The 25,199-nt window shown below is 38.6% G+C and overlaps 1 protein-coding gene and 1 pseudogene across 2 annotated transcripts; one reads left to right on the top strand and one right to left on the bottom strand.

Moving 5' to 3' along the window:
- Positions 1-5,188: 5,188 nt before the first annotated feature.
- Positions 5,189-7,233, bottom strand: LOC306845273 (trypsin-like; annotated as a pseudogene). The gene is made up of 8 exons: positions 7,197-7,233; positions 7,024-7,044; positions 6,767-6,935; positions 6,391-6,659; positions 6,158-6,303; positions 5,547-5,893; positions 5,341-5,451; positions 5,189-5,205 (listed from the first exon to the last, which is right to left on the bottom strand). The product of its transcript is annotated as a trypsin-like (transcript).
- A 5,059-nt stretch (positions 7,234-12,292) lies between these two features.
- Positions 12,293-23,616, top strand: LOC306845272 (serine protease 27-like; the record flags this gene model as incomplete). The annotated part of the gene is made up of 7 exons (XM_079377980.1): positions 12,293-12,341; positions 12,456-12,476; positions 12,559-12,721; positions 12,814-13,082; positions 13,170-13,315; positions 13,429-13,780; positions 23,144-23,616. 7 exons carry the CDS (start codon positions 12,293-12,295, stop codon positions 23,614-23,616), a joined length of 1,473 nt encoding a protein of 490 aa, XP_079234106.1.
- Between the last annotated feature and the right edge of the window lie 1,583 nt (positions 23,617-25,199).

The raw sequence follows: 25,199 nt of genomic DNA, 5'->3' as shown, positions 1-25,199 counted from the left end.
GGCGAGAGTTTTGTAAGTTGCTGGGTGCTACTGTTAGTCTGTCCTCAGGGTTTCATCCCCAGAGCAATGGTCAAACTGAGAGAGCCAACCAGGATTTGGAGAGAACGTTGCGATGTCTGGTCTCCAAGAATCCTTCCTCATGGAGCCAACAACTGTCAATGGTGGAGTACGCCCACAATTCGTTACCAGTGTCATCTACGGGCCTGTCTCCGTTTGAATGTAGTATAGGTTACCAGCCACCAATTTTTCCTAGTCTGGAATCCGAAGTCGCGGTTCCCTCCGCCCACGCCTTTGTCCAGAGGTGTCATCGCACTTGGACTAGAGCCCGCGAGACTCTACTCCTGGTGGGAGCGCGCACCAAGGCCAAGGCCGATCGCCACCGGTCTAGACCTCCCGTATACGTCGTCGGTTCAAAAGTGTGGCTTTCTACTAAGAACATTCCTCTCCGCTCCGTGTCTAATAAACTTGCTCCTAAATTCATTGGCCCGTTCGCTGTCACCAAGATCATTAGTCCGGTGACAGTCCGCCTCAAACTCCCTCCAGTGTACAGGAGGATTCATCCCGTTTTCCATGTGTCCAAAATTAAACCTGTGTTTTATGCACACATAAATCCGCCAGCCCCGGTTCCCCCACCGCCGCGACTCGTAGAAGGGGAACCCGCTTATTCGGTCAATCGTATTCTGGACTCTAGGCGGAGGGGACGCGGATTCCAGTACTTGGTGGACTGGGAAGGTTACGGTCCGGAGGAGAGAAGTTGGGTACCGGCTAGAGACATCCTGGATCACTCCCTTATTGATGATTACAATCGACAGGTAAGGGAGTCTGGGAACGCCAGGAGGTGTTCCTAGGAGGGAGGGTACTGTCACGGTTCATGAATTCACTGTGTTCTTCATGTCTCGTGTATTGGTGTTTGTATGTGTGTGTGTGGGCGTGTGTTACGTCATCGCTCATCAGCGCGCCAGCTGATCTCACTCCCTGCACCAGCTGCTGTCAATTCACCACTCTATAAAGTCTCATCACTCTCTTTCCTGTTTGTCAGATCGTTGTTTGATGTCGTCCGAGTGTCTTCCGTGTTTCTCCTGGTTCCTGGTCTATGTCTTGTCTTCACCTTGGATTACCTCAGCTGGATCACCCCCTCATCGGATTACCTTCACCTCTGCATCTCACGCTGACCGTCTTGTCTCTGCGTCACCTACCCATCCGGGAGATCGAGCTGTACTTTGTGTCTACATCTATATCCTCCCCAATAAACTGGCTGCCTGCATCCTTGCTTCCTGTCCTTGCTTTGCCGTGACAGACAATGCAACGACAAGGATGTGCAAAGAAACACGATAAGACATTACAAACATATTAAGACTGTGCTTATGCAACATCACAGTGTAATCATGTACCATGTAAATATGCATAGTCAAGTGTACAAACCGGAATCTATTTGAGAAAAGGTTAGAGCTTTGTTAAGCAGTGTTTATACTAATGTTCGGTTGGGGTCATAAGATTGAAATGTCATGATGTGTTGTGTAATAGAGTGGTGATCTTTTGTAAAATCTTGATCTGTTGTGATTAAAGCGTTCATTGTACCATGGAAATGTTGCTTTGTGATGTCAGATAAATGACACGAAACACTCTTCGGACAGAAGAGTGAGCGCTTCATGGTTTTGAAGCATTTAGTCATGAATCATTTGCACTTGCACTGACTGTAATATATTACCCTTAAAGCCATTTCAGAACACACAGTGTTGGGAAGGTTACTTTGGAAATGTAATAGGTTACAGATTACAAATTGCCCTATTAAAAATGTAATAAGTAATGAAACTATTTCAATTACTTTATTAATGTAACTAATTACATTTGATTAATTGTTGATTACATTTCTAAATCTCTAACAAATCTTTTCAACTGTTAATCATTTTGAAATATTTAAAGCACGCAGGGTTAACACTTGAATTAAGATTATAATTTAATTTTAAAGCAGAGCCACCACAAAATCAGACTTTAGCACATAATCTTTGATGTTGTTCTGAAGTTAAATACAGATTTAAGATCATAAGATATAGTTTAATTGTTATGATACTGTTTTTGAAATTAAATCTTTGCATAGCTGTGATAGGAAACACTGGCATCTAATAATGCCTTGAAAAAAAACAGTTAATCTTTAAAAATAGAGCATATGCATAAACCCAAATAGGATGTCTCATATTTTAGAGCAGTCAATTCAATTAATGCAGTTAATATTTTCATAAATAACTTTTATAAGTAAATGTTTTTCTCAGTAACTGTAACTGGTTACAGTTACATTTGTTTTGGCTTACACTTTATTTAAAGGTGTGCTTATTACAATGTAATAATACATTTAAGTGCTGAGGAATATTAATTAACTACATGTGCTTACTATATGGTTAGGGTTAGGAATATGGTTTGGCTTAATTTCCATAATGTATTGTTATTATAATAGCAAGTACATGAAAGATGTGTAACAAGGACACCTTAAAATAAAGTGTAACCTTATTTTGTAATTAAATTGTTATTCCATTACATGTAACTTACTGCTGAACACTGAGAACACATACACACATCACCAAAAGTTTCTGGTATGAAAAAAAGTCATTACGATCGTTGGGTAGATTACTTACAAATTGTAGACCCATGAGATTAGTTAGTAACATAATCTAACTAATTTTGGGTAATGTATACTGACTACTTTTTAGGTTTTTTTTTAGATTACTTTTTAGCTAACTTGTTGTAAACATCATTAAACATGCTATATTGTTATAAAAAGCAAAGAGATATCAGTCCCTGTGCCCCCTCACCTTTATATTGAGGGGATCATGCATCATACATCGTCTGATGGTCTGATAACTTGAGAAGTACAGTACTTTTCTCCCCCAAATTCAGAAGTATGGTTTGCAAATTTATATGTGAATACAGTCAAGGATAAATGACACACAGTAGGATTTTTAGAAAGGAATTTTTAAAAGAGAAAAAAATAATAAGGAGAATCAATAAATTTTGAATAATTTACTGTCATTGTGTGAATAATATGTAATCATGTAGTCTGTAGTAAAATGTAACTGTAATCTGATTATGAGCATTTTAAAATTTAATATACTCTAATTATAATTAATGGTACTTAATTTTTGGAATCCGTTTACTTAATCCAGATTACATGTAATCAGTTACTACCCAGCACTGATTACAATATGAAAACAATTGACCTAGCAACAAGACAAACACTGCAACAATATTTAGGCCTACTGTATTATTAATACAGAAGTTTTCTGAGGCAGTTTTTTTTTTGTTCCTACATTTGATATCTGAGACCCAAGATGGTGCAGGCGCACCAAACAAGTAGGTCCCTTCTACTGGGTTTCTTTCTATAGCTGAACACAAATAAGATATTATGAAGAATGCTGGTAACCAAACAGTTGACTTGGGGGAAAAAATACTATGGAAGTTAATGGTTTGTTTACCAACATTCTTCACAATATCTTCTTTTGTGTTCAGCAGCAGATAGAAACTCACACAACTTGAGGGTGAATAAATGATGACAGATTTTTTCTTAATTTTGAGTGAACTATCCCTTTAACTCCATGCAGGATCCAATCTTTTCTGTTGCAGGTGTTATGTATTGGCAGTTTTTGGAGGTCAAAATACTCACACAGTGGAAAAAAAATAATGCTTCATGTTACACTGATTATATTCCCTCTAAAAATTCTAACATTTTATCACCATAGCTTGTGAAGCTTTACAAATCCTGGTACTGAGTCAACAGTGTCGCCTGAATGCCAGACTTAATTTTTCCATTGAGATGCTTGCTTTATAGATCATGACCTCATCCTGAATCATGTACTGCCTTTCAAAAAGCACCTCCCTTTCTAAGTAAGTCATTTACCTTTTCCCCCAAACTTTAACAGCTATTGTAGTGAAAAGTCCTGCTGGTAGCTGTCCTTTTGTTTGCAGGTTTATTGTTAGTGAGATTTTACATGTATGAGCTGTTGTAGTGATGATTTATTATTTCCTTGTTCCTAGTTACCTTGAAATTTAATACAGCAGCAGTATTTACGGATGAAGTTTAGTTTTTGAATAAGCTCATGTTTTATGACATTTTTAAGGATGTTAGGACTACACAACATTATTTCCTAAACATTTTTATTATTTTAAATTGTGAAAATTTTTGTTGGAAGATGTTGAGTGTAAAAAATCAAGTAGTAATGTCACTTATACCTCCTCACAGATGTAAAATGTGTTTTTGGTTGTACTTTATTTTAAGGTGTCCTTGTTATACATTTTAGTACTGAGTATTATTAATTAACTACATGTATTTACTTTATGGTTAGGGTTAGGCTGAGGGTTTGGTTTAGGGTTACTTGCATGTAATTATGCATAATTAATTGTTATTATAATAGTAAGTACATGGAACATGTGTAACAAGGACACCTTAAAATAAAGGGTTAGCGTGTTTTTTTTAAAGCCTTAAACAAAAAAGCTCACTCATTCCCCAGAAAAATTTGTACATGTTTATTAATATTCCACAATGACTTTAACATGTATTTAGCATTGTAATACACCAGGATTTGTTTCTACTAAACTAATACGATCTTTGAGATTTTAGAAATGAGTTTAACATTGGTGTTCATTATAGGCTTGGCTGAATTTTTCATACTTGGAAAAACAACCTTTTTTTCAGAAAAGGTTTCACAAAACGTTGTACAGTATGTGTGTGATAAAGTGTGTTTTGAACATGGCAAAGGTAAAACAACGTCCCCTGTTGGTGTAATTTATTACAGCAAGAGACTTCACAAGTCAGATGATGCAAACAAAGTATTTATTTAATCATTTACACAGATCCAGATTACAACCAAGACACAAATTATATTATCACTTAATGCTAGTAATGCTAGATATTACGTAATCTAAATATATCATTATTTTGTATACTTTCTACATTAAATGAATTTAAATCTTTATTTTTTATTTGACACAAATATGAATTTAAAAAAATCTTCAGTCTCAATAGGAAAATTCATTTAAATGTTGGTAATTTGGGGCTGATTTAAAGAAATATTTATACATTTGTTGTAATAGCTGTACTTGCATAGCTTATAGAATGTTTGAAGAAACTGAAACATATATATTTATATATAGAGAGAGAAAGAAGGTGAGCCGTGTAGAAGCTTAGGCCAACCAAAAATTACCCCCTGTGATACCCTGCAAAAACACAAAAACAAACAGAGCTGAAGGACTTCTGGTCTTTTAAGATACTGCTGGAGTAATTTACTGTCTCAGGTACTTGAGTATTATTTCAAAACTATAAACATGTCAATCAGTTGTATTTGGACTTACTGCATTGCCTTTCATAATCTCTACAGCAGTTTTTGTGGCAGCGAGGATTGCAGTTGCAGCGGTTGCGGATGTCAAATCTCTCACCACATCTTCTACGACAAGAAATTGAGGCTACAACAAAAAAAAACATTTAAACAAGCATTATGCAGAGAATTGAGTGGTAATAAGAAGACATTAATGTGTACATGTGTGTGAAAGAGAGTTACACTGATTGGGTGGAGGTCTAAAAGTAGTAGTTGTTTTTGAGGTAGCAGAAACTCGTGAGGTAGTAGAAACAGGCAATGCAGTAGAAGCAGTTGTGGCAGCAGAAATAGGTGATGTAGTAGAAGCAGGTGAGGCCGTAGAAACAGACTGGCATGTGCTTGAAGGGGTTGAAAATTACGAATCCTGGAAGGTTCTGGCCAACGTTGCTTGAGATCCAGCTCTGATACTGTGACACACGGGTGTAAACACCAGGTGCGTTGGGTTCGGCACAGCCATAACCCCAGCTGGCGATACCAGACTGAACCCACACCAAACACTGCTTGCTCACCATTGGACCTCCAGAGTCTCCCTACACAAAGACAGAGAGGAGTTTTGGATTTTTGGGACATCAAACATGGCCTGAATGTAAATGGAAAATCACATACATATATACAAATGCAGCATAGATAGATGTTTATGTTAAGATATACAGTTAGAACAACCCAATGGACTTTCAGATATACTTCCAGAATCAGAGTCTCCCTACAGAAAGACATATTAGAAGAACCCAGTGGAATTTCAGATACGCAGCATGTTTAAGGTACACATGTAATAATCTGATTGGTTGTTGTACCTGGCAGGTGTCTTTGCCTCCCTCTATTAAACCAGCACACATCATGTTGGTGGTAACAGATCCAGAACCCAAAAGAGTATTACATTGATCATTAGCCACCACTGGAACCATAGTCTCCTGCAGGATCCCAGGATCAGGTAAACTCACTGAACACCAAAAACACACACAACCTTCTATTAGTGATGTTAGGGGGAGATGTACAGGTGAATTAATTAATTTATACACGTTTGTACCTCCAGACTGAATATTGCCCCAGCCTGTGATCCAGCTGCTGGTGCCAGAAGGAAAGACGCTACTCTGGGCCGCCAGACACACGGGTCTAATATAGTTATTAAAAGTGACTGTGGAGGAGAGACGGAGCAGAGCGATGTCATTGTCGCTGGTTTGACTGTTGTAGGAGGGGTGGATGATGATGGAGATGACATTTCTACTGATTTCATAGGTATTGACTCCTTGCTGTGTCTCCTTTCCTAGGTATACAAGCAGATTGGATGCGCTGACACTGAAAACAGATGAAGGTGAAGAAAAGAAAAGAATCAATCAATAGTGTAAAAACAGCCTCAGAGCCAGTGGTTTGGATGAATAGTTGAATACTGATGTGAATCTTACCCAGGTAAACAATGAGCTGCCGTCAGCACCCATTCACTGTTGATGAGAGAGCCTCCGCAAAAATGACCTCCCAAGTTGGAGCTGTGCAGACTGACCTGCCACGGCCATGAACCCTCAAATGCATCCACACTGCCCACAATACGGGTGTTTAGAGGAGCCTGTCCGCAAGCTGTGAGACAGAAAGAGAGGGAGATTGTTCACATGTGCATTTCTGTTAAAAAAAAAACTAACATCTTAAGAATGAGACAAGCTCTTACCATTCAATTGAGAAAGTGAACCTGTAGTGGAAGAGACAGAGTAGCACACATTAAAGAGGAAAGATTTCATAGACATCCTCCAACAAATTAATTTGATTAAATTATCCCTAAGGACAATGGCAGAAATATGTAGAGCTGATGAGGTTACCTTAAGTGTCAAGTCTAAGACCTACCTTGAACACATAAGAGCAGGGCCAAACTGACACACATAACCTCTACATCTTCACAAGCCGTCTCTTCTCTTGCAGAATGGATGGAGATGGTGAATTTGCTTCTCTTTGCTCACAAATCCTTTTTACAGTATATTCACTTCTCCAGTCTCTGCTTGTCACTCGTCTAATCGCTCTAATGTCGCACTAATCCATTATTTTTTGCTCCTCGCCCTGTTTTCATAATGGAAGCCTGTTAAACATGCTTTCTAGAACTAAATATGCAAGTTTTGTTTTCAGAGATGATCAGTTTTGTTAATCTCAGTCTAATTCGAACAGGGTGTTCATGGTTCAGCCAAAAATGTGTTATTTACTCACCCTCATGTTGTTACAAACCTATTTGACTTCAAACAGTGGAACAGAAAAGCAGATGTTAGGAATGACACAGCAGTCACCATTCTCATTTCACCATTCACTGCATGGGAAAAAAAGGACAAAATATAATTTTCAGTTTTTGGGTGAACTATTCCTTTAAGAACAGTGGAAACTTTTTTGAGATTTAAAATAAAATATAAAGAATGAATGGCAAAAGATTATACTAGAAATTGAAGCAAATAGCCATGCTTTGTAACAAAACAATTACATTTAAATTCCAGTGAAAGTGATCAAATATTCTGTTTTTTTCCTTTACATTAACTTTTTTTGTGTGTGTAATTCTTGAATGATCCAAAATACACATTTGATTTGACATCAGTTTGATTTCAGACATGAAAACCCTTGTGAAAAAGAATTGTGCTTAATTGCAGTAAAAGTGTACTTTTGTTGTACTTCAATTATTAAAAGTATACTTTTTAAAAAGTGCACTTGCAGATAACATAATATAATCTAAATTAAAGGCCACTTAAGTGTACTTAAAGAGAGTACACTTTAATGACAATAGGTCTTAACATATTTAAGTGAACTTTTTAAAAATGCACTTTATAATAATGTCTGATTAAGTATTACTTAAACATACATTTGACATAATTATGATTTTATTGTGTTTTAAATAAGTACACTTATTTAGATATATTTATCAGTATACTAAAGCACATGTAAAATAATTGATTTTAATTTCAACTTTAGTGTGTTCTTCAAAATTACATTTATGTATAATATATATATATATAATACATATTATATATACTATGTGCATTAATGCACTTGAAATTTATTTTTCTTCTAAACTTAAATACACTTTCTTATACAGTATACTCCAATAAAACGTATTGTTGAGATTTTCATCACCAGCTCTTGCGCTATTAACTCTATGAAGTTTAATTTTCGACATAACATTTGATACAATGTCATTCATGAGAGTACTGTATTTATATGTAATAGTACTGTACTTTACATCTGTGTACAGAATACTTTCAATATCATTATGTTGTTCTCACTTAAACACACATTTAATTGCAAGCAAAAGTTTAACAGATCTAAACAAAATTAATTTTAATGCTTTGAATTTTATTTGAAAATTATAAGTTAAGTTTTATTCCCTGTGTAGTAGGAATACATTTTTAATTTATTTTTAAAGCCCAGCGTCAGTGAAGATGGTGTGATCAGGAAATCTGAAGGAACATCTCCCAGCATTCTACTACGATGTTGCCCTGATGATTGAGGTAATTCACCTCTTAGGTGATGCAGATGTGGTCAAACGTTTACATACACCTTGCAGAATAAACTGCTTCATCAGATCAAAAATTGAATTTTTTTAATGATTCTACCCCTCTACCCTCTTACTGCTTAAATTATTAACATTTTGCAGATACAGCAAGGTGTATATAAACTTTGGACCTCAACTGTGTCTATTGCTTTCACTCAACTGAACCATTTATAATGACTGAATATGTTTTATAACAATTGTTCTTCTTTCTATCCTCAAGGAATTTTTTTCTGACTTTCCTGCCTCTTTGGAACATTTCCGTTCACAGAGACTGTGGAGAGATGGTGTGCATCTTCATGACATTTGAAGTTGGGGGAAGTCGTGGCCTAATGGTTAGAGAGTCGGACTCGTAATCGAAAGGTTGCGAGTTCGAGCCCCCGGCCGGCAGGAATTGTAGGTGGGGGGAGGGAATGTCCAGCGCTCTCTCCACCCTCAATACCACGACTGAGGTGCCCTTGAGCAAGGCACCGAACCCCCAATTGCTCCCCGGGCGCTGCAGCATGGCTGCCCACTGCGTGTGTTCACGGTGTGTGTGTGTGTGTGGATTTGTTCACTACTCACTGCTGTGTGTGTGCACTTGGATGGATTAAACGCAGAGCACCAATTTCGAGTATGGGTCACCATACTTGACAATACGTCACGACTTTACTTTACTTTAAGTTTACTGGCGATGAAGAGCTTCTGGGACACTGACAAACACCACTTCCCAGCAAGTTCATTTGGGACTTTATTTATTTAGTCAAACTTGCATTCACTAATGCTGGAGTAAGACTTTAGAAGAAACCTTTTGGTCCTGTTTAAGGTTGGTGCTAGTAAAGGTTTGAGAATGTGTGGCCTGGTTTCACAGACAGGGCTTAGACCAAGCCAAGATTAGACCATAGTTCAATTAGGACATTTAAGTCATTTTCATTAACATGCCTTAGAAAAAAAAACATTAGGCTACTAGTGTGCAATTTAGGGATGTAACCAGTACGATTTGACGATATATCATGATGAAATTCCCCACGGTTAGTATTACCGTTTCATATTTTAATTATCATTAAAACCGTATTTGATTACCACGATCTGAACAACTCACGATAAATAAATACCGTCCAGCATAAAGCAGTGTTAAGTAACAGTCTCACGTGCGCACAGCAGCAGAGTAGTTTCATTCTGAGTGAAAACTGCGGAAAAGGTGGGAGGTTTTAAGAGTGCTGAGGGAATTATAGCTACAGATGAATTAATTATGAATGTACCTCTGAAGGTTCTGACTGTGTTCAGAAACGATTCGATGGCATTTTGTTTTCATCTTAGCTCCATGTAACTTAATACCTAAAGGAAGTGTCCTTAAACACAATACTGCTTTGTTCACGGGAATCAGCTGTAATTCAGCTTTTCCATATAAAGCGCCACCTGCTGTCAGAGAGTGGATTTACAGACACTTATTTACATTCAGCCTGTGTGCAGTTTCTGTCTGGCCAAAAAACGGAAAGAATTTGCATGACCTGCTGTTAATTTTAACCGGTTGATGAAAAACGAGCTTATGTGGATTCTACACATTTAAACAAATTTTCTATGATGGCGAGATTAGGTACTTTTGTACATATGTAAGTGATTTTGCATTGTTCTCCAGACTCTTTCTAATAAGTTAGTTAAAGTGTTGCAGCTGTGTGTATAGTGTTGGGTTTGTCTTGTGCATAAGCAAAAAGCATTTTTGTGTATTTGTTTTAGAGACTGTTTTGTCAATAAATGTAGTGAGTTTTCATTTTTGTGTTTGTGTTGATTGTGATAATTAAGAGTTTTTTCTAAATAAAATTTTAAATAGTCTATACTAAATTTCAACTTCCTTGCCAGAGATATATAACATTGAAGTATATTGAAATGACATTGAAGTATATTTTAGTTCACATTAATTGCTTATTGAGAAGTACATATTTACCATATTTCAAAGTACATATAAAATATACTAAATTCCCACTTAAGTGGTTCAAAACTATCACTCAAAAGTTCAACTAATTGCATTTAATGTAATTTTAAACTGTAATATATTTGCAATCAATTACAAATAACATGCATTTAGGTGGTCGAAAATATTACATTTAATTCATGCTTAAGTGTATTGTTAACTGACATTAAAGTATACATTAGTTAACATTAATTGCTTGTTAGTAAATTAGTAGTACACTTTAACCATATTTTAAAGACACTAGAAACAATTATGATAGTACATATAAAGATGTACTAAAAACTACCACTTAAGTGGTTTAAAAAAATCACTCAAAAGTTCAACTTATTACATTTAATATCACTTTAAAATGTATAATAACATTTTAAACAATAACAATGTATTTAAGCATCGAAAATAACATATTTAATTTGCATTTATGTGTGTTCTTTTAAAGTATATTATTTCTGCAATAAGTACACTTTATAAAAGTACACTTAAGTGCACTTCTTTTCACAAGGGAAAGCAGAGCAATGTGAGAGAATGTGAGCTGATTATTTAGAGGAGACATCCATCACCACACAGCAATTAAGCTAAGCTAAGTTTATCTGGATTTGTGACAGACAGGCACAAAAAAAGGTGTTGGCGAAACACATAAGTACAAAAATGACTTAGTTTGAGACACTAATGAGACTAATTATGACTTAAAGGCAGCATGTGGCAATCAGACATTTTACAGTGTCATTGAAAAAGTGTAACAGAGGGCAGGTGAATCAATGCTGCAACTGTAGCCTTCCAGCAATTTCATTTTTAAAAATAAATCATGAAGTTCAAGCAATAACTATCATTCTTTTAGGTGTTTAATAATCTCAGAAAACAAGTAAGAAAAACAACACATATTAGCTAATCATCATTTTTTTCAACACGACATTCATTTGAATTTCTAAATATAATCTATCTATCTATCTATCTATCTATCTATCTATCTATCTATCTATCTATCTATCTATCTATCTATGTCTGTCTAGTAAATATATGTTATGTTTAAAAAAGTGTTCTTTGAAAATATATTGATATAAGTGATGTGATTTATTATAACTATATAATCTTTAATGTTATAATTACCTGGATGTAGAGTACACATCCTCATTAGACTAACTATTCTCAGCAAGATCAAACAGCAATAAATTATTATATAACGTGAACATCCAGCCTGATTTATAGAGATTAATAAAATGTCTGGAAAAAAACTTTGCATGTAATATGTTAAGAAGAAAATTTAGTTCTAAAACGCATGTTTAACAGATTAGCATTATGAAAACAGGGCGAGGAGCAGAAAATGATATTAGAAATGGATTAGTGCGTCATTAAAGTAATTAGACAAATGGCGAGCAGAGACTGGAGAAATGGATATATAAAGGGCTTGTAAGAGCAAAGAGAACCAAATTCACCAACTCCATTCTACAAGAGAAGAGACGGTTTGTGAAGATGTGGAGGATAACTTGCATCGGTTTGGCCCTGTTCTTATGTGTTCAAGGTAAGGACTTTTACTTGCTTAAGGTAGAGACTTCATCAGAGGATGTCACACATATCTAGATGTCCATGAAATCTTTCCTATTTAATGTGTGCTGCTCTATCTCTTCCGCTACAGGTTCACTTTCTCAGCTGAATGGTAAGAGTTTGTCCTGTTTTTCATATGTTCATATGAATCATATAGTTTTACAGAATTGCACATCTGTCTATTTCTCTCATAGTTTGTGGACAAGCCCCTCTAAACACCCGTATTGTGGGTGGTGTGAACGCACCTGAGGGTTCATGGCTGTGGCAGGTCAGTCTGCACACTTCTGGACATCATTTTTGCGGAGGCTCCCTCATCAACAATGAATGGGTGCTGACAGCAGCTCACTGTTTACCTGAGTAAGATTTACTTGAATACACAAATCCACTTGTTTTGTTTTGATTGTTAGATGTACATTTTTGTTTTCTCACGTACCTCTGACTGTGTTTAGTGTCAGTGCATCCAGTCTGTGTGTATATTTGGGAAGGAGGACACAGCAAGGAGTCAATGCCAATGAAATCAGCAGAAACGTCACTACGATCATTGTTCACCCCTCCTACGACAGTACCACAAACAACAATGACATTGCTCTGCTCCGACTGTCTGCCACAGTCACCTTTAATGACTATATTAAACCTGTTTGTCTGGCGGCCCAGAGTAGTGTCTTCCCTTCTGGCACCAGCAGCTGGATCACAGGCTGGGGAGATGTTCAGTCTGGAGGTACAACCACATGCTAACCCATTAATTCACGTATGCAATTACTCCTAACATCACTATTTAATGGTTGTGTGTGTTTTTGGTGTTCAGTGAGTTTACCTGATCCTGGGATCCTGCAGGAGACTATGGTTCCAGTGGTGGCTAATGATCAATGTAATACTCTTTTGGGTTCTGGATCTGTTACCACCAACATGATGTGTGCTGGTTTAATAGAGGGAGGCAAAGACACCTGCCAGGTACAACAACCAACCAGATAAAGCACATCAAAACATGCTTCATATCTGAATGTCCATTAGTTTCTTTAATATATTGCTCAAAGGAAAACTTCTCCTCTCTTTTTTTTCTGTAGGGAGACTCTGGAGGTCCAATGGTGAGCAAGCAGTGTTTGGTGTGGGTTCAGTCTGGTATCACCAGCTGGGGTTATGGCTGTGCCGATCCCAACGCACCTGGTGTTTACACCCGTGTGTCACAGTATCAGAGCTGGATCTCAAGCAACGTTGGCCAGAACCAGCCAGGCTTTATCACCTTCAACCCTACAAGCACATGCCAGTCTGTTTCTACAGTCTCACCTGCTTCTACTTCAACAACTACTTCTACAACTATCCCAGCTACTACTACTACTACAACTAAATCTCCAACTACAAGCCCCCCAAACACTTCTACTACCTTAAGACCAGCAACTACTACTCTTTCGAGTTACGGTAACTCTTTCACATACGCTACACACTTATACATATATCCTGAAAGGGACAGTCCACCCAAAAATGAAAATTCTGTCATCACTTACTCCCCATTTATGTCGTTCCAAACCTGAATGCATTTACTTTTTCTGTAAGAAAAGATGTTTTGAAGAATTTTGTTACCTAAATAGTTTTGGTTACCATTGACTTCCGTTGTATTTATTTTTATTTTTTTTGTCCATACACAAAATATCTTTCTTTTCTGAATTCTCATTAACACTACTTACGTCTCTGCATAATGCTTGACAACATCTTTTTGCTGTAGCCTCAACCTCTTGTCAAGGGAGATGTGGTGAGAAAGTTGACCTCCGCAACCTCTGCAACTGTAATCTTCGCTGCCGCATAAACTGCTGCTCAGATTATAGAAAGCTATGCAGTAAGTCCAAATACACACACAAACAAGTGCTCATAATTCTGAAACACAAACCAAACATGATTCAAATTCTGAATTCTTTAGTCTAGAATCTTCAGCTTTGTTTATTTTTGTGTCTCTACAGGGTATTTGTAGATAACTCTTGGCTGGCACGATCCTCTGAATGGCTCACTTGCACTATATGTTTATTTGTTTATACATTCCGTACAACAATTTTATGTATCAAGTACAGGTTATACAACAAAATATTTCTTTAAGTCAACAAAGAATCAGTTCATTTGAAATTAATTTCTTCAAAATGTATGTGTAATGACAGTCTAATTTTCCCTCTTCAGACTAATGATTTATTTATTGTGTTTGGTTGTGTCAAAATTGTACCTAAATAATTCAAAATTCATTTTATGGAGCATACAAAATCATACAAGCAGAATATGTAATAGCATAACTTGATAATATCATTTGGGTCTTGTTTGTAATCTGTATTATATAAATGACTAAATAAATACTTTGCATCATCTGGCTTGTAATGTCTTTTCTGTTATAAATCACACCAACGGGGGAGGATGAAAGGTGTTTGTAGATTCATGGGACAAAATGCATGCCTTTGTTCAGCTACGACAAGGATGCACAAATAATAAGGTGATGAAACACACTGCTCAATGCTCATCTAAAAAGTAGATTTAATTTTTAAAATCAGACTGTTATGGATTTGGATGTGTAAAATTGATATGTAGAACTGCAAGTTGCAGTACCATCCGAGAGCCACACTGAGCTTCCACACAGAGAAAACCAACCCATATTTTCCCTCACCAATTTTGTGGAGGTCATCCTGGCCTCTCAAAGATTTATCCACTGTGTAAAAAACTGGATCTAGGCCCTAGATTCTAGGGTATAGATATAGAGACATGTGAAGAGAAAGATTTTTAGCACAGCACTAGCAACTCAAGGAAATGTCAAGGAAATGTGTGGACTGATAAAATGCATTGTTTCAATGCAATGCAACACGGTCATTCTAGCCGCCACGTAATTTTGTGGTGCGCGCATATACCTATGGAGGACCAAACCTGCAAAAACAATAAATAAATAAATACGCAAATAAATAAATAAATACATAAATAAATCCACAAAATAATACATAAATAGATAAATAAATAAATAAATAAATAAATAAATGTGCAAATAAATACATAAATAAATATATAAATCCACATATTCCTGTATAAATAAATATATAAATAATTAAATGTGCGAGAAAATAATTAATTAAATAAATTAAACGAATGTTGGGGGAAATAAGCCCCCCCCCCCCCCCCCCCCCATCAAATGTTTATTCATTTTTGAATGTAGTTCTGTATTTATTTTTCCTCAGCTCAACATGCTAATGAGAGGGTGTCTATCAAGCATCAGAGAAGGCGGTCTTTATGCCACCATTGGTTGATTGTTATAAAAGTTCTGCGTTCGATTGTTTGCCTGCGCAATGCCAGTTAACGTAAAGGCAACTGACAAGCATCGATTCAGCATTGTGTTTTAGAGAGATGGTTGAAGTCATCATGCTAACAGTTGCCAGAGACTTGTGAAGGCTAGCTGACACTGTTCAAATTAGTAGTATGCTATCTGCTGATTATATTCTCTTCAGAGTAGATTCATCTATACACTCTTTAGGTCAGTTAGCAGCTACATTTGATGTGGCTGTAGATCCTTCTGTCCTCGAAAAGCTGGAACAGGTTACTCTCATTTTAAGACATACGGGTGTCAACTGGCATAAAGTTGGCTTGACGTTGGACGTTCGATATTCGCATATTTAGGGACCGTCTGTTACATGCGATATTGGTATACATTTTTCTAACTTCAATAGCATATGAGCAGAATGACTTACAGTCATAAAACAACTCTACACTGCTCATCTAGGTGTCAACTATAATGCACACTTTTTACATTTTTGATATTTATTAAAATCTACTGTAAATCATATGCAAAAAAATTCTATTTTTCTGTACCGAATGGGCTCAAACGCAAATTTAAAGTTAAATAGCATTTCAGCAGAATGACTTGCAGTCATAAAACAACTGTAAACTGTTCATCTAGGTGTCAGCTATAATGCACACCTTTTACATTTTTTTTATTTATTAAAATCTACTGTAAATCATATGTAAAAATTGCTATTTTTCACTTCCGAATGGGCTCAAACTCAAAATATGCCATAATTTAAAGCTCAATAGCATTTCAGCAGAATTAATTGCAGTCATAAAATTAACTGTAAACTGTTCATCTACGTGTCAGTTATAATGCACACCTTTTACATTTTTGATATTTATTCAAATCTACTGTAAATCATATGTACAAATTGCTATTTTACTGTACAATAGGATACACGATGTTAATAGGCCTATATTATATAGGCTATTAATTGCAAAGTGTGAGATTCATTGGTCCTCACAGAACTTTTTGAGATCGCGATGAACAAAGAGTGACAGCTTTATTGGTTATGAGCACTCTTTGCGAGCTTTCTAAGCAATCCATTTAAAATGTAGAACTTTGTTTTTTGCCCACACACACATTGCAAAGTTTTGGGAATGACGTCTGCATATTTATGCGGGATTCGCTCTCGAAGTAGCAGCATATTGATAGCAATAGAAGGGACAAAATATGTGAAAATGTGCATTAAGAGAGCACCCCCACTTATTTCAGAAGCAGCCTTAGTGATTATTTCTGGAACCTGGTTGATATGCTTCTATAACTATATACAAAAACAACAAAATACAAATGTACTACATAAAATAATTTAATAAATGCATATTTACAATTTAGGCACTTAACTAAAATAAGTATTAATAAAATTAATAACTAGAGAACGCTAACTATATTCAGCTTGCTTCCATTTAGTGAGAAAAGCCTACTCTTCACTTGAATTAGAAAAAAAAGCTTTTCTGGTCTTCAGTGATGCGAGGATAACGTTTGAGCATATACACAATATCTGAGTGAGACCCGAGCCAATTCATAAAAGAACAATGTAGATTTAAAAGCACACGTCCAGTTTTGTGCGAGTGAAGGAAATCCGCTTGCGAGTGGAGAGATTCGTGCTTGCGCATTACATGATCGCGTAACATTATGCGCTCTCGACATCTGTCATTTAGATCACGCTAAAATGCCTAAAATTAATAAAGAAGAGAAGAAAGCGATCCTAGGCAGCTGCCTACACATGCCAAGATACGCCAGATGCAGTTAGAAATTAACTAAAAACAAGCCTATCGCAAGACATCTGGTAGGGGGGGCACCTGGGGTGGCCAGCCAAATTTCAGGGGGGGGCCGGTGCCACCCCTGGCCACCACGTAGACACGCCCCTGCTGGGCAGCCATTATACTGTGGCGCCCGGGGAGCGATTGGGGGTTAGGTGTCTTGCTCAAGGGAACCTCAGTCATTTCCTGCCGCACACCGATACTGGAATCGAACCAGCAAGCTTTGAGTTAACAGTCGAACTCACTAACCATTAGGCCACGACTGCACAAAATGTACTTGCAAAATGAGATAAATCCCTTTTGACTCATTGATAAACTTATATGTAAACACAGAAACTAAATTTGTAATATCAAGTACCGTAAAGAGCCTCAACCTACCTTAAACCATTTTGTGCCAGAATTGTCCTCTCGCAAACTCCAAATAGCTCTGCCATTTCAAGTGCTCTTAAGCCCAGTGTTCGAACTATACCGTGGAGTTTGGGGGAGCCTACCTTTTTTTTTTTTTTTTACGGGGTGGGGGGCTGCTTCTATGGGGGTCTATGGGATCGTGGACTTAGAATGATTTAGAGCCCTGCACGGGGTTCAAATTTAGGCCCTAGCCTACTTATACTACTGTTTCGGCTATTAAAATAGTTCAGTTTTGTGTGTAATGCCAAAATTATTATATTTCGTTTTGTTTTTTTATGAAGTTAATTTAGAAAAACGTTTGGAGCATTTTTGTTCGTTAAATAGCCTATAAGTTTTTTTTTTTTAAAGTAACAACCAAGCGGCCAGCTGCATCAGCTGATCATAGCCTATGTTTGATCAATTTAGCCTTCTCATATCATCACGACTTGCCTAAAATAAAATCTATAGATATATTAAAACAGTTCAAGTATATAACAATGTTTAAACGTTAAACCTGCGCTATAATAATAATGTGCGCTAGCCTATATCTCAGTTTGTGCGGCGAGTGGAGCTAAAGCGCGCTCTGCAGGACATGGAGGCACCTGCAAACACTTGGATTTATTTCAGTGGAAACAAATTAAAATAGCCTGTGCCGTCATTTTTTCTTTCTTTTTTTGATAAAGGTAAGAGTAATACATCATTCAGAACTGTAAAGGGTCTACTTGTATTTGTGTGCACTCACAATACCAACAAAAGGTAGTTCTTTTATAAAACAAAGAAAACAAACATGATGCGCTTTCTGCCGTCTTGAACAGGAGCGCTTCACAAAAATGAACCGAAGCTGAGCGAATACATGCCTCACAGACATGATAAATATATCTATAGAAAGCTTAAAATTATTACTTAACGAAATAAAAAAATACGAAATCAAAAACTACTTTATTATAATCTTAATCATAATCAATAAAGATGCTTTCTCTCTAAGGCGCGTCTAATGAGGAGACGGCGAGTCAGGATCAGCAACTTCATCCTTGCGACACAGACTCAGAAAACATTAGTTTATTAGTAAATAATTCAAATATCTCCTTACTATTTCCCGCAGACACATTCATGGTTATGTTTGCTGGGGTTTTGCAGCAAGCTTTAGCCTATTGCATGCATTTGAATGCAGAACTATTCAGCTGCGCTGCTGCGGGACACTAAACACCATCGAGCTGCTCTCAGTCCCGGTCTCGTGTTGTTTCCACCAGCCTGCCAATTTTTTTCATCACTAATCGATGGATGTCTACAATATAAAAATAATGAGAAACCCAAAACAGGCCCGATGCCCGGCCCGCGTCTGAACTATGACGTGGAAATTGGCCCGAAGCCTGGCCCTAGAGGCGTAAAAAAGTCGGGGCCCATCGGGCCCGGGCAGAAATGCAGGGCTCTACAATGACTTACTTCTTGCGTTGTCATCCCGGAGGAGGTGTGCTAACAGGGCTTGCAGCAGGTGGTTCGGTCGTGCCATTAAACTGCCTTGTGTTCTTTTTGCCATGGTGGCTGTATGATGCTATAATGCTAACTGCAGAATGTCAAGGACTGCGGGCACAGATCTACGGCCAATGTTGAATCCAACGTTTATATTTTTCCTACGAATCTTTGAGTTAACGTATTAAACACGAGTGATCATTAAAACATGAATTTGCACCGCAGCGCCCCCACACCTTGATGCTCATGACAAGAATAGCATGTATAGTTATCTTTATTGAAGTGAATTAGGTTTAAATCGCCGTCATGCATGAATGAATATTTTTGCGATTTTACACATATAATAATCCAAGATGATCACATTACACAAAACTGAAATTGCACGTAAAAATAACACATTGTCAATATTTTTTGAGACCCCCCCAAAATTTCACAAATCACGTTTTCAGGGGAGCCCATGTCTTATTAAGGGGAGCCGAGCTCCCCCTAGCTCCCCAGTAGTTCGCACCCTGTTTAAGCCTGATAATAAATAAGACTCAATTGCACTTGCTGGAATAGGGAGTAAAGGACGTCCAGTTACATTTCTGTTGACACCCGTATGTCTTAAAATGAGAGTAACCTGTTCCAGCTTTTCGAGGACAAAAGGATCTACAGCCACATCAAATGTAGCTGCTAACTGACCTAAAGAGTGTATAGATTAATCTACTCTGAAGAGAATATAATCAGCAGATAGCATACTACTAATTTGAACAGTGTCAGCTAGCCTTCACAAGTCTCTGGCAACTGTTAGCATGATGACTTCAACCATCTCTCTAAAACACAATGCTGAATCGATGCTTGTCAGTTGCCTTTACGTTAACTGGCATTGCGCAGGCAAACAATCGAATGCAGAACTTTTATAACAATCAACCAATGGTGGCATAAAGACCGCCTTCTCTGATGCTTGATGACACCCTCTCATTAGCATGTTGAGCTGAGGAAAAATAAATACAGAACTACATTCAAAAATGAATAAACATTTGATGGGGGGGGGGGGGGGAGCGTATTTCCCCCAACATTCGTTTAATTTATTTAATTAATTATTTTCTCGCACATTTAATTATTTATATATTTATTTATACAGGAATATGTGGATTTATATATTTATTTATGTATTTATTTGCACATTTATTTATTTATTTATCTATTTATGTATTATTTTGTGGATTTATTTATGTATTTATTTATTTATTTGCGTATTTATTTATTTATTGTTTTTGCAGGTTTGGTCCTCCATATATACCAGGCGTTGCGGTAATAGCGTGTAAAAACTCAGATCAAAGGAAAAGCGATCTCTGTCATTCATTTATTAAGCCAGTTTCTCCGTCAATAATGAATAAATAAATGAATGAATGAATTAACGAATAAATAAATACATTTTAAATAATACAAATGTTTAAAAAACGGTCTGATAAAATGAAAATGACTTCAAATGTTGAGTAATATTAAATGTAGAATTTCCAAATAATATGAAAATAACTGATGAGAAATAACAAAATATTCACATAGTTATAAAAAGAAAACCCCCTGTTTCCACAAAAAAGTTTAACTTTTGATTAACAGTACACCACTCCAGAATGTCATTTGCCCAATGTCAGGACAGTCTGTTTTTCTATTACAAAATAAAAGCCCTCCAAAATCTCATATATGACCAGTTTTGTCTTTGATTTTAGGTAGCTCTAAAAAGGAAACTCCATGTTTCCACGGAACAATTTCAATTCAGATTGACAGACCACTACCCCAGGGTGTTACTCAGCCAGTTTCAAGACGATCTGATGTTGCATTACAAAATTAAAGCCCTCCAAAAACTCATATTCTATGTGTTCAGCCTATGAATTTGGATAGCTCAAAAAAGGACACTCCCTGTTTCCACAGACCAGTTTCAATTCAGATTAATAGTCCACTAGCACAGGGTGTCACTCAACCGATTTCAAGACGTCCTGATGTTGCATTACATAATAAAAGCCCTCCAAATAGTGTTTTGTCTGTCAATTCTGATTGGTATAAAATGAAACTCCCTGTTTTCACAGACCACTTTCACTTCGGAGTGAGAGTACACCTGCTCAGAGAGTCGCTCACTCATTGCCAGGACTATTTTATGTATAATTCCAAAATAAGACCCCTAAAAGCTCATATTTACACTGCTTTGTCTACACTCTAAAAAAAAAATGCTGGGTTAAATACAACCCAGTGCTGGATTATTAGACAGAACACATACTTGGTTGTTTTCAACCAACAACTGGGTTAAATGTTTAACCCAACATTCTGGGCAGTAACCCAACCGCTGGGTCTAAACAACCCAATCGCTGGATTCGTCCATATTTTACCCAGCGCTGGGTTATATTTAAGCCAGCATTTTTTTAGAGTGTATCTATTTGGATTGGTTTAAAAAGGAAACTCCCTGTTTCCATAGACCACTTTCACTTCAGATAACCAGTACACCTCCTCAGTGTCGCTACCACAATGTCAGGATTATCTGGTGCAATATTACAAGTTGAAGTCCTTCAAAAACTAATAAGATGTTTTGTATAACAGTTTAGATTTGTATAAAATGGAAACTCTGTTTCCCCAAACCATTTTCACTTCAGACTGATCACCTCAGAATATCACTCACACAATGTCAGGACTTTCTAATGATTCAGATAAGTAGAAAAGAGTACCTCCTTGTTTACACAGACTACATTCACATCAGATTGATAGTATGCCTTCTCATAGTATCATTTACACTACTTTAGGACTCTGTAGACAAAACAGCGTATATAAAAGTTTTGGCGGGCTCTTATTTTGGAATTCAACATCAGACAGTCCTGAAATGGGTGTAAGTGACAATGTGAGAAAGTGTACTGTTAATCTGAGGGGAAACTAGTCTGTGGAAATCAGAAGTTTCTTTTTTATACCAATCTGAAATCACACACAAAACCGAATTTATTAGATTTTTTGGAAGGCTTTAATTTTGGAATTACACATCATATAGTTCTGAAATTGCATAAGTGACATTTTGGGGTGGTTTGCTATCAATCTGAAGTAACAACAGTCTATGGAAACAGGGACGTTTCTTTTTAGAGCTATCTGAAAATAAGGGAAATATAGGTTATATGCAAGTTTGCGGAGGGCTTTTATTTTGTAATGCAATATCAGACCGTCCTGGCATTGGCCTAGTGACACCCTGGGGTGGTAGACTGTCGATTTAAATTGAAATTGGTCTGTGGAAACAAGGATTCCCTGTCGATACTCCACTTCGTACTGCGTCTTGTATAAAGACACTATGGGAAAAGCCTTTTTTCCTTCTGACTGAAGCATTGGTTCGTGCAGTGTGTTAAAAACAGAGCCATCTGGCTATATAAGCGGTCGTTTCGCCATAGGAACTCAGATGTCTTCTCCTTCAGCAACGACAACAACGACTTCGTCTCTCACTGATCCAGGAAGCCTGCTCGCCGTTGAAACGCCTCGCAGCTGGAACCAGCGTCCTCTGCTCGGCTGAATCCACCGCCTTCTCAGTGCCATCAGCACTGCAGCAGTTTCTGGTCCCACTCCCCTGCAGCCATTCGGCGAAGGTCACGCATTCTTTTCTAAAAGAGCAAACGGCGTTGTTGCAAATACCGCGCCGTTACTGCAGTTCGTGCAGGTCCCCCCTGCACGCCGATGACGGCCACAGCGAGTGCGTGTCCTATTTGGGGAAATCCCATGCAGATGCCACACTTGCTGGATCTGATTGTTCTCACTGCGAGAACATCAGTCTCGCCTCTCTGTGCTCGCAGATAGCTTTCTTTTCAGAGAGCGACACCGCCCCTTGCGCCCTCCCGTTTTCTTCCTTACAAGGACCTGTGAGGAAAAAACAGCGGGGCAGAGGATCTCATCGCAAGCGAGTTCACGTCGGCTCAGACCCTGCGTGCCTCTCGCCACACAAAGAGGTTTCTCCCATCCTCTTTTCTCAGCCTGACCACCGTCCCTCTGCTAGCGCAAGTGAGCTGGTCTCGTTTGGGGGGAGTGACGAAGAGCTGAATGATGAAAGCATATCATTAGCAGCTTCAGATGCAGAGGAGCTGTCAGGCTCTGCAGCTGACCCCGCCCTCCTGCCTTCGTCCGTTCCCAGCGCCACCAAGGCTGGGATGGATGCCGAACTTCTCTGCATCCTCTCAAAAGCGGTGGAAGAGCTGGGTCTGGAGTGGTCTCCACCGGAAGAGCCATCTCGCAGCCGTCTGGATGAGTGGTTCCTGCCGGGGCGCCATCAGGCCCCTCGTCAGCGATCGTCGCCGTTCTTCCCTGAAGTTCACGATGACCTCACAAGATGAGCCCCCTACTCCGCTCGCCTCCGTAACTTCCACTTCATCCGCCCTCACCACAGTCGATGGCGCTGAAGAAAAAGGGCACGAGAAGATGCCTCCTCTAGACGAATAAGTGGCCTCTGCTATCGGCTGGAAGGCAAAGGCCACCCACCCGTCTAAGCCGTGCAGGACCACTGCAGTGCTTGCTGGATGCTCTTAAACTTCGGCTGGACAGGCGGCTTCAGCGCTCCACTCTATGGCGGTCCTCCAGGTCTTTCAGGCCAAACTCCTCTCTTCCATGGACGAGTCTGAGCCTGATCCTGCGACTCTCAAGGAGCTGAGAAGTGCTACAGACCTGGCACTGCGCGCCACCAAGACCACCGCCCAGGCGATCGGGAGGTCCATGGCCAGCCTAGTGGTGCCCGATTGCTGACAGAGATCAAGGACGCAGACAAAGTTCCCTTCCTTGATGCCCCGATTTCTCCCAGCGACCTCTTTGGACCGGCGGTCGAAGGGTTTGCTGAACGTTTCACTGAGGCACAGAAGTCGTCCCAGGCCATGTCCAAGTGCTCCAGCTCCGTAGCTGCTTCCAGTCATCTTAAGCCTATGCCGACTCAGCAGCCAGCGAAGCCTGCCACCCCCGTGGCTCAGCCTGCCAAGACGCAGCAGACGCGAGGGAGATTCCTTTCAGCCAGATGCCACCCCTTTCCTAAGTGCCAGGGCAATAGAAAGAGGAGCAATAGAAAGAGTTCCTCCAGCTCAGAGCAAGTCAGGCTTCTACAGCCGTTACTTCCTCGTCCCCAAGAAGGATGGCGGCCGCCGGCCCATCCTCGATCTCAGACGCCTAAATTGTGCCCTCATGAAGAGGTTGTTCAGGCTGATCACACTGAAACAGATCCTCTCGCAGATTCGGCCAGTGGACTAGTTATTTTCTCTGGACCAGAAAGACGCATACTTCCAAGTCCAGATAGCCCCCCATCACAGACGATTCTTGAGATTCTCCTTCGAGGGAGTGGCTTATCAGTACACTGTCTCTGGCTCTGGCTGTCTCTTTTTCCAACTGAGAAGAATTAGGCGCCTAGCCAATAATGAGGAAAAGGCAATAATTTCTACCTGATTAGCTGATAGGCGCACTTCTTCCGGCACTACACCGAAAATGGAAGTCAAAGGATTAGGGTCCATGTCTTTGTCACATATAGATGAAAATGTTCTGAAGATGTCTATCCAAAAACTTTTTAATCTGGGGTATCCACAAAACATATGACTCAGGTCTGCTGGTTCCAAGCCACATCTGGGGCAAGATGGGTCTGACCCCAGATACATCTTAGCCGGCTTGCTCCTAGACAAATGGAGCCTATGAAGCAGCTTGAATTGCAGAAGTCCATGTCTAATACATTCAGAAAATGAGTGTACCAGTTGGGAGTCCGCATTCTCAACTACCTCGACAACTGGCTTGTTCTGGCCCAGTCAGAGGTGCAGCTTTTATTGCACCGAACCCTCCTCCTCAGCCACCTAGAGCCCCCGAGACGAGGTGCATGGACTCTTTCCCCTCTGAGACAGATGGGAGTCTGCATTCTCAACTACCTCGATTACTGGCTCGTTCTGGCCCA

This window comes from Barbus barbus, assembly GCF_936440315.1.
Source record: "Barbus barbus genome assembly, chromosome: 25".
In the NCBI taxonomy this organism is placed as follows: domain Eukaryota; kingdom Metazoa; phylum Chordata; class Actinopteri; order Cypriniformes; family Cyprinidae; genus Barbus; species Barbus barbus.
The sequence above is the reverse complement of the archived record's forward strand: the minus strand, read 5'-3'. Positions and strand labels throughout refer to the sequence as shown.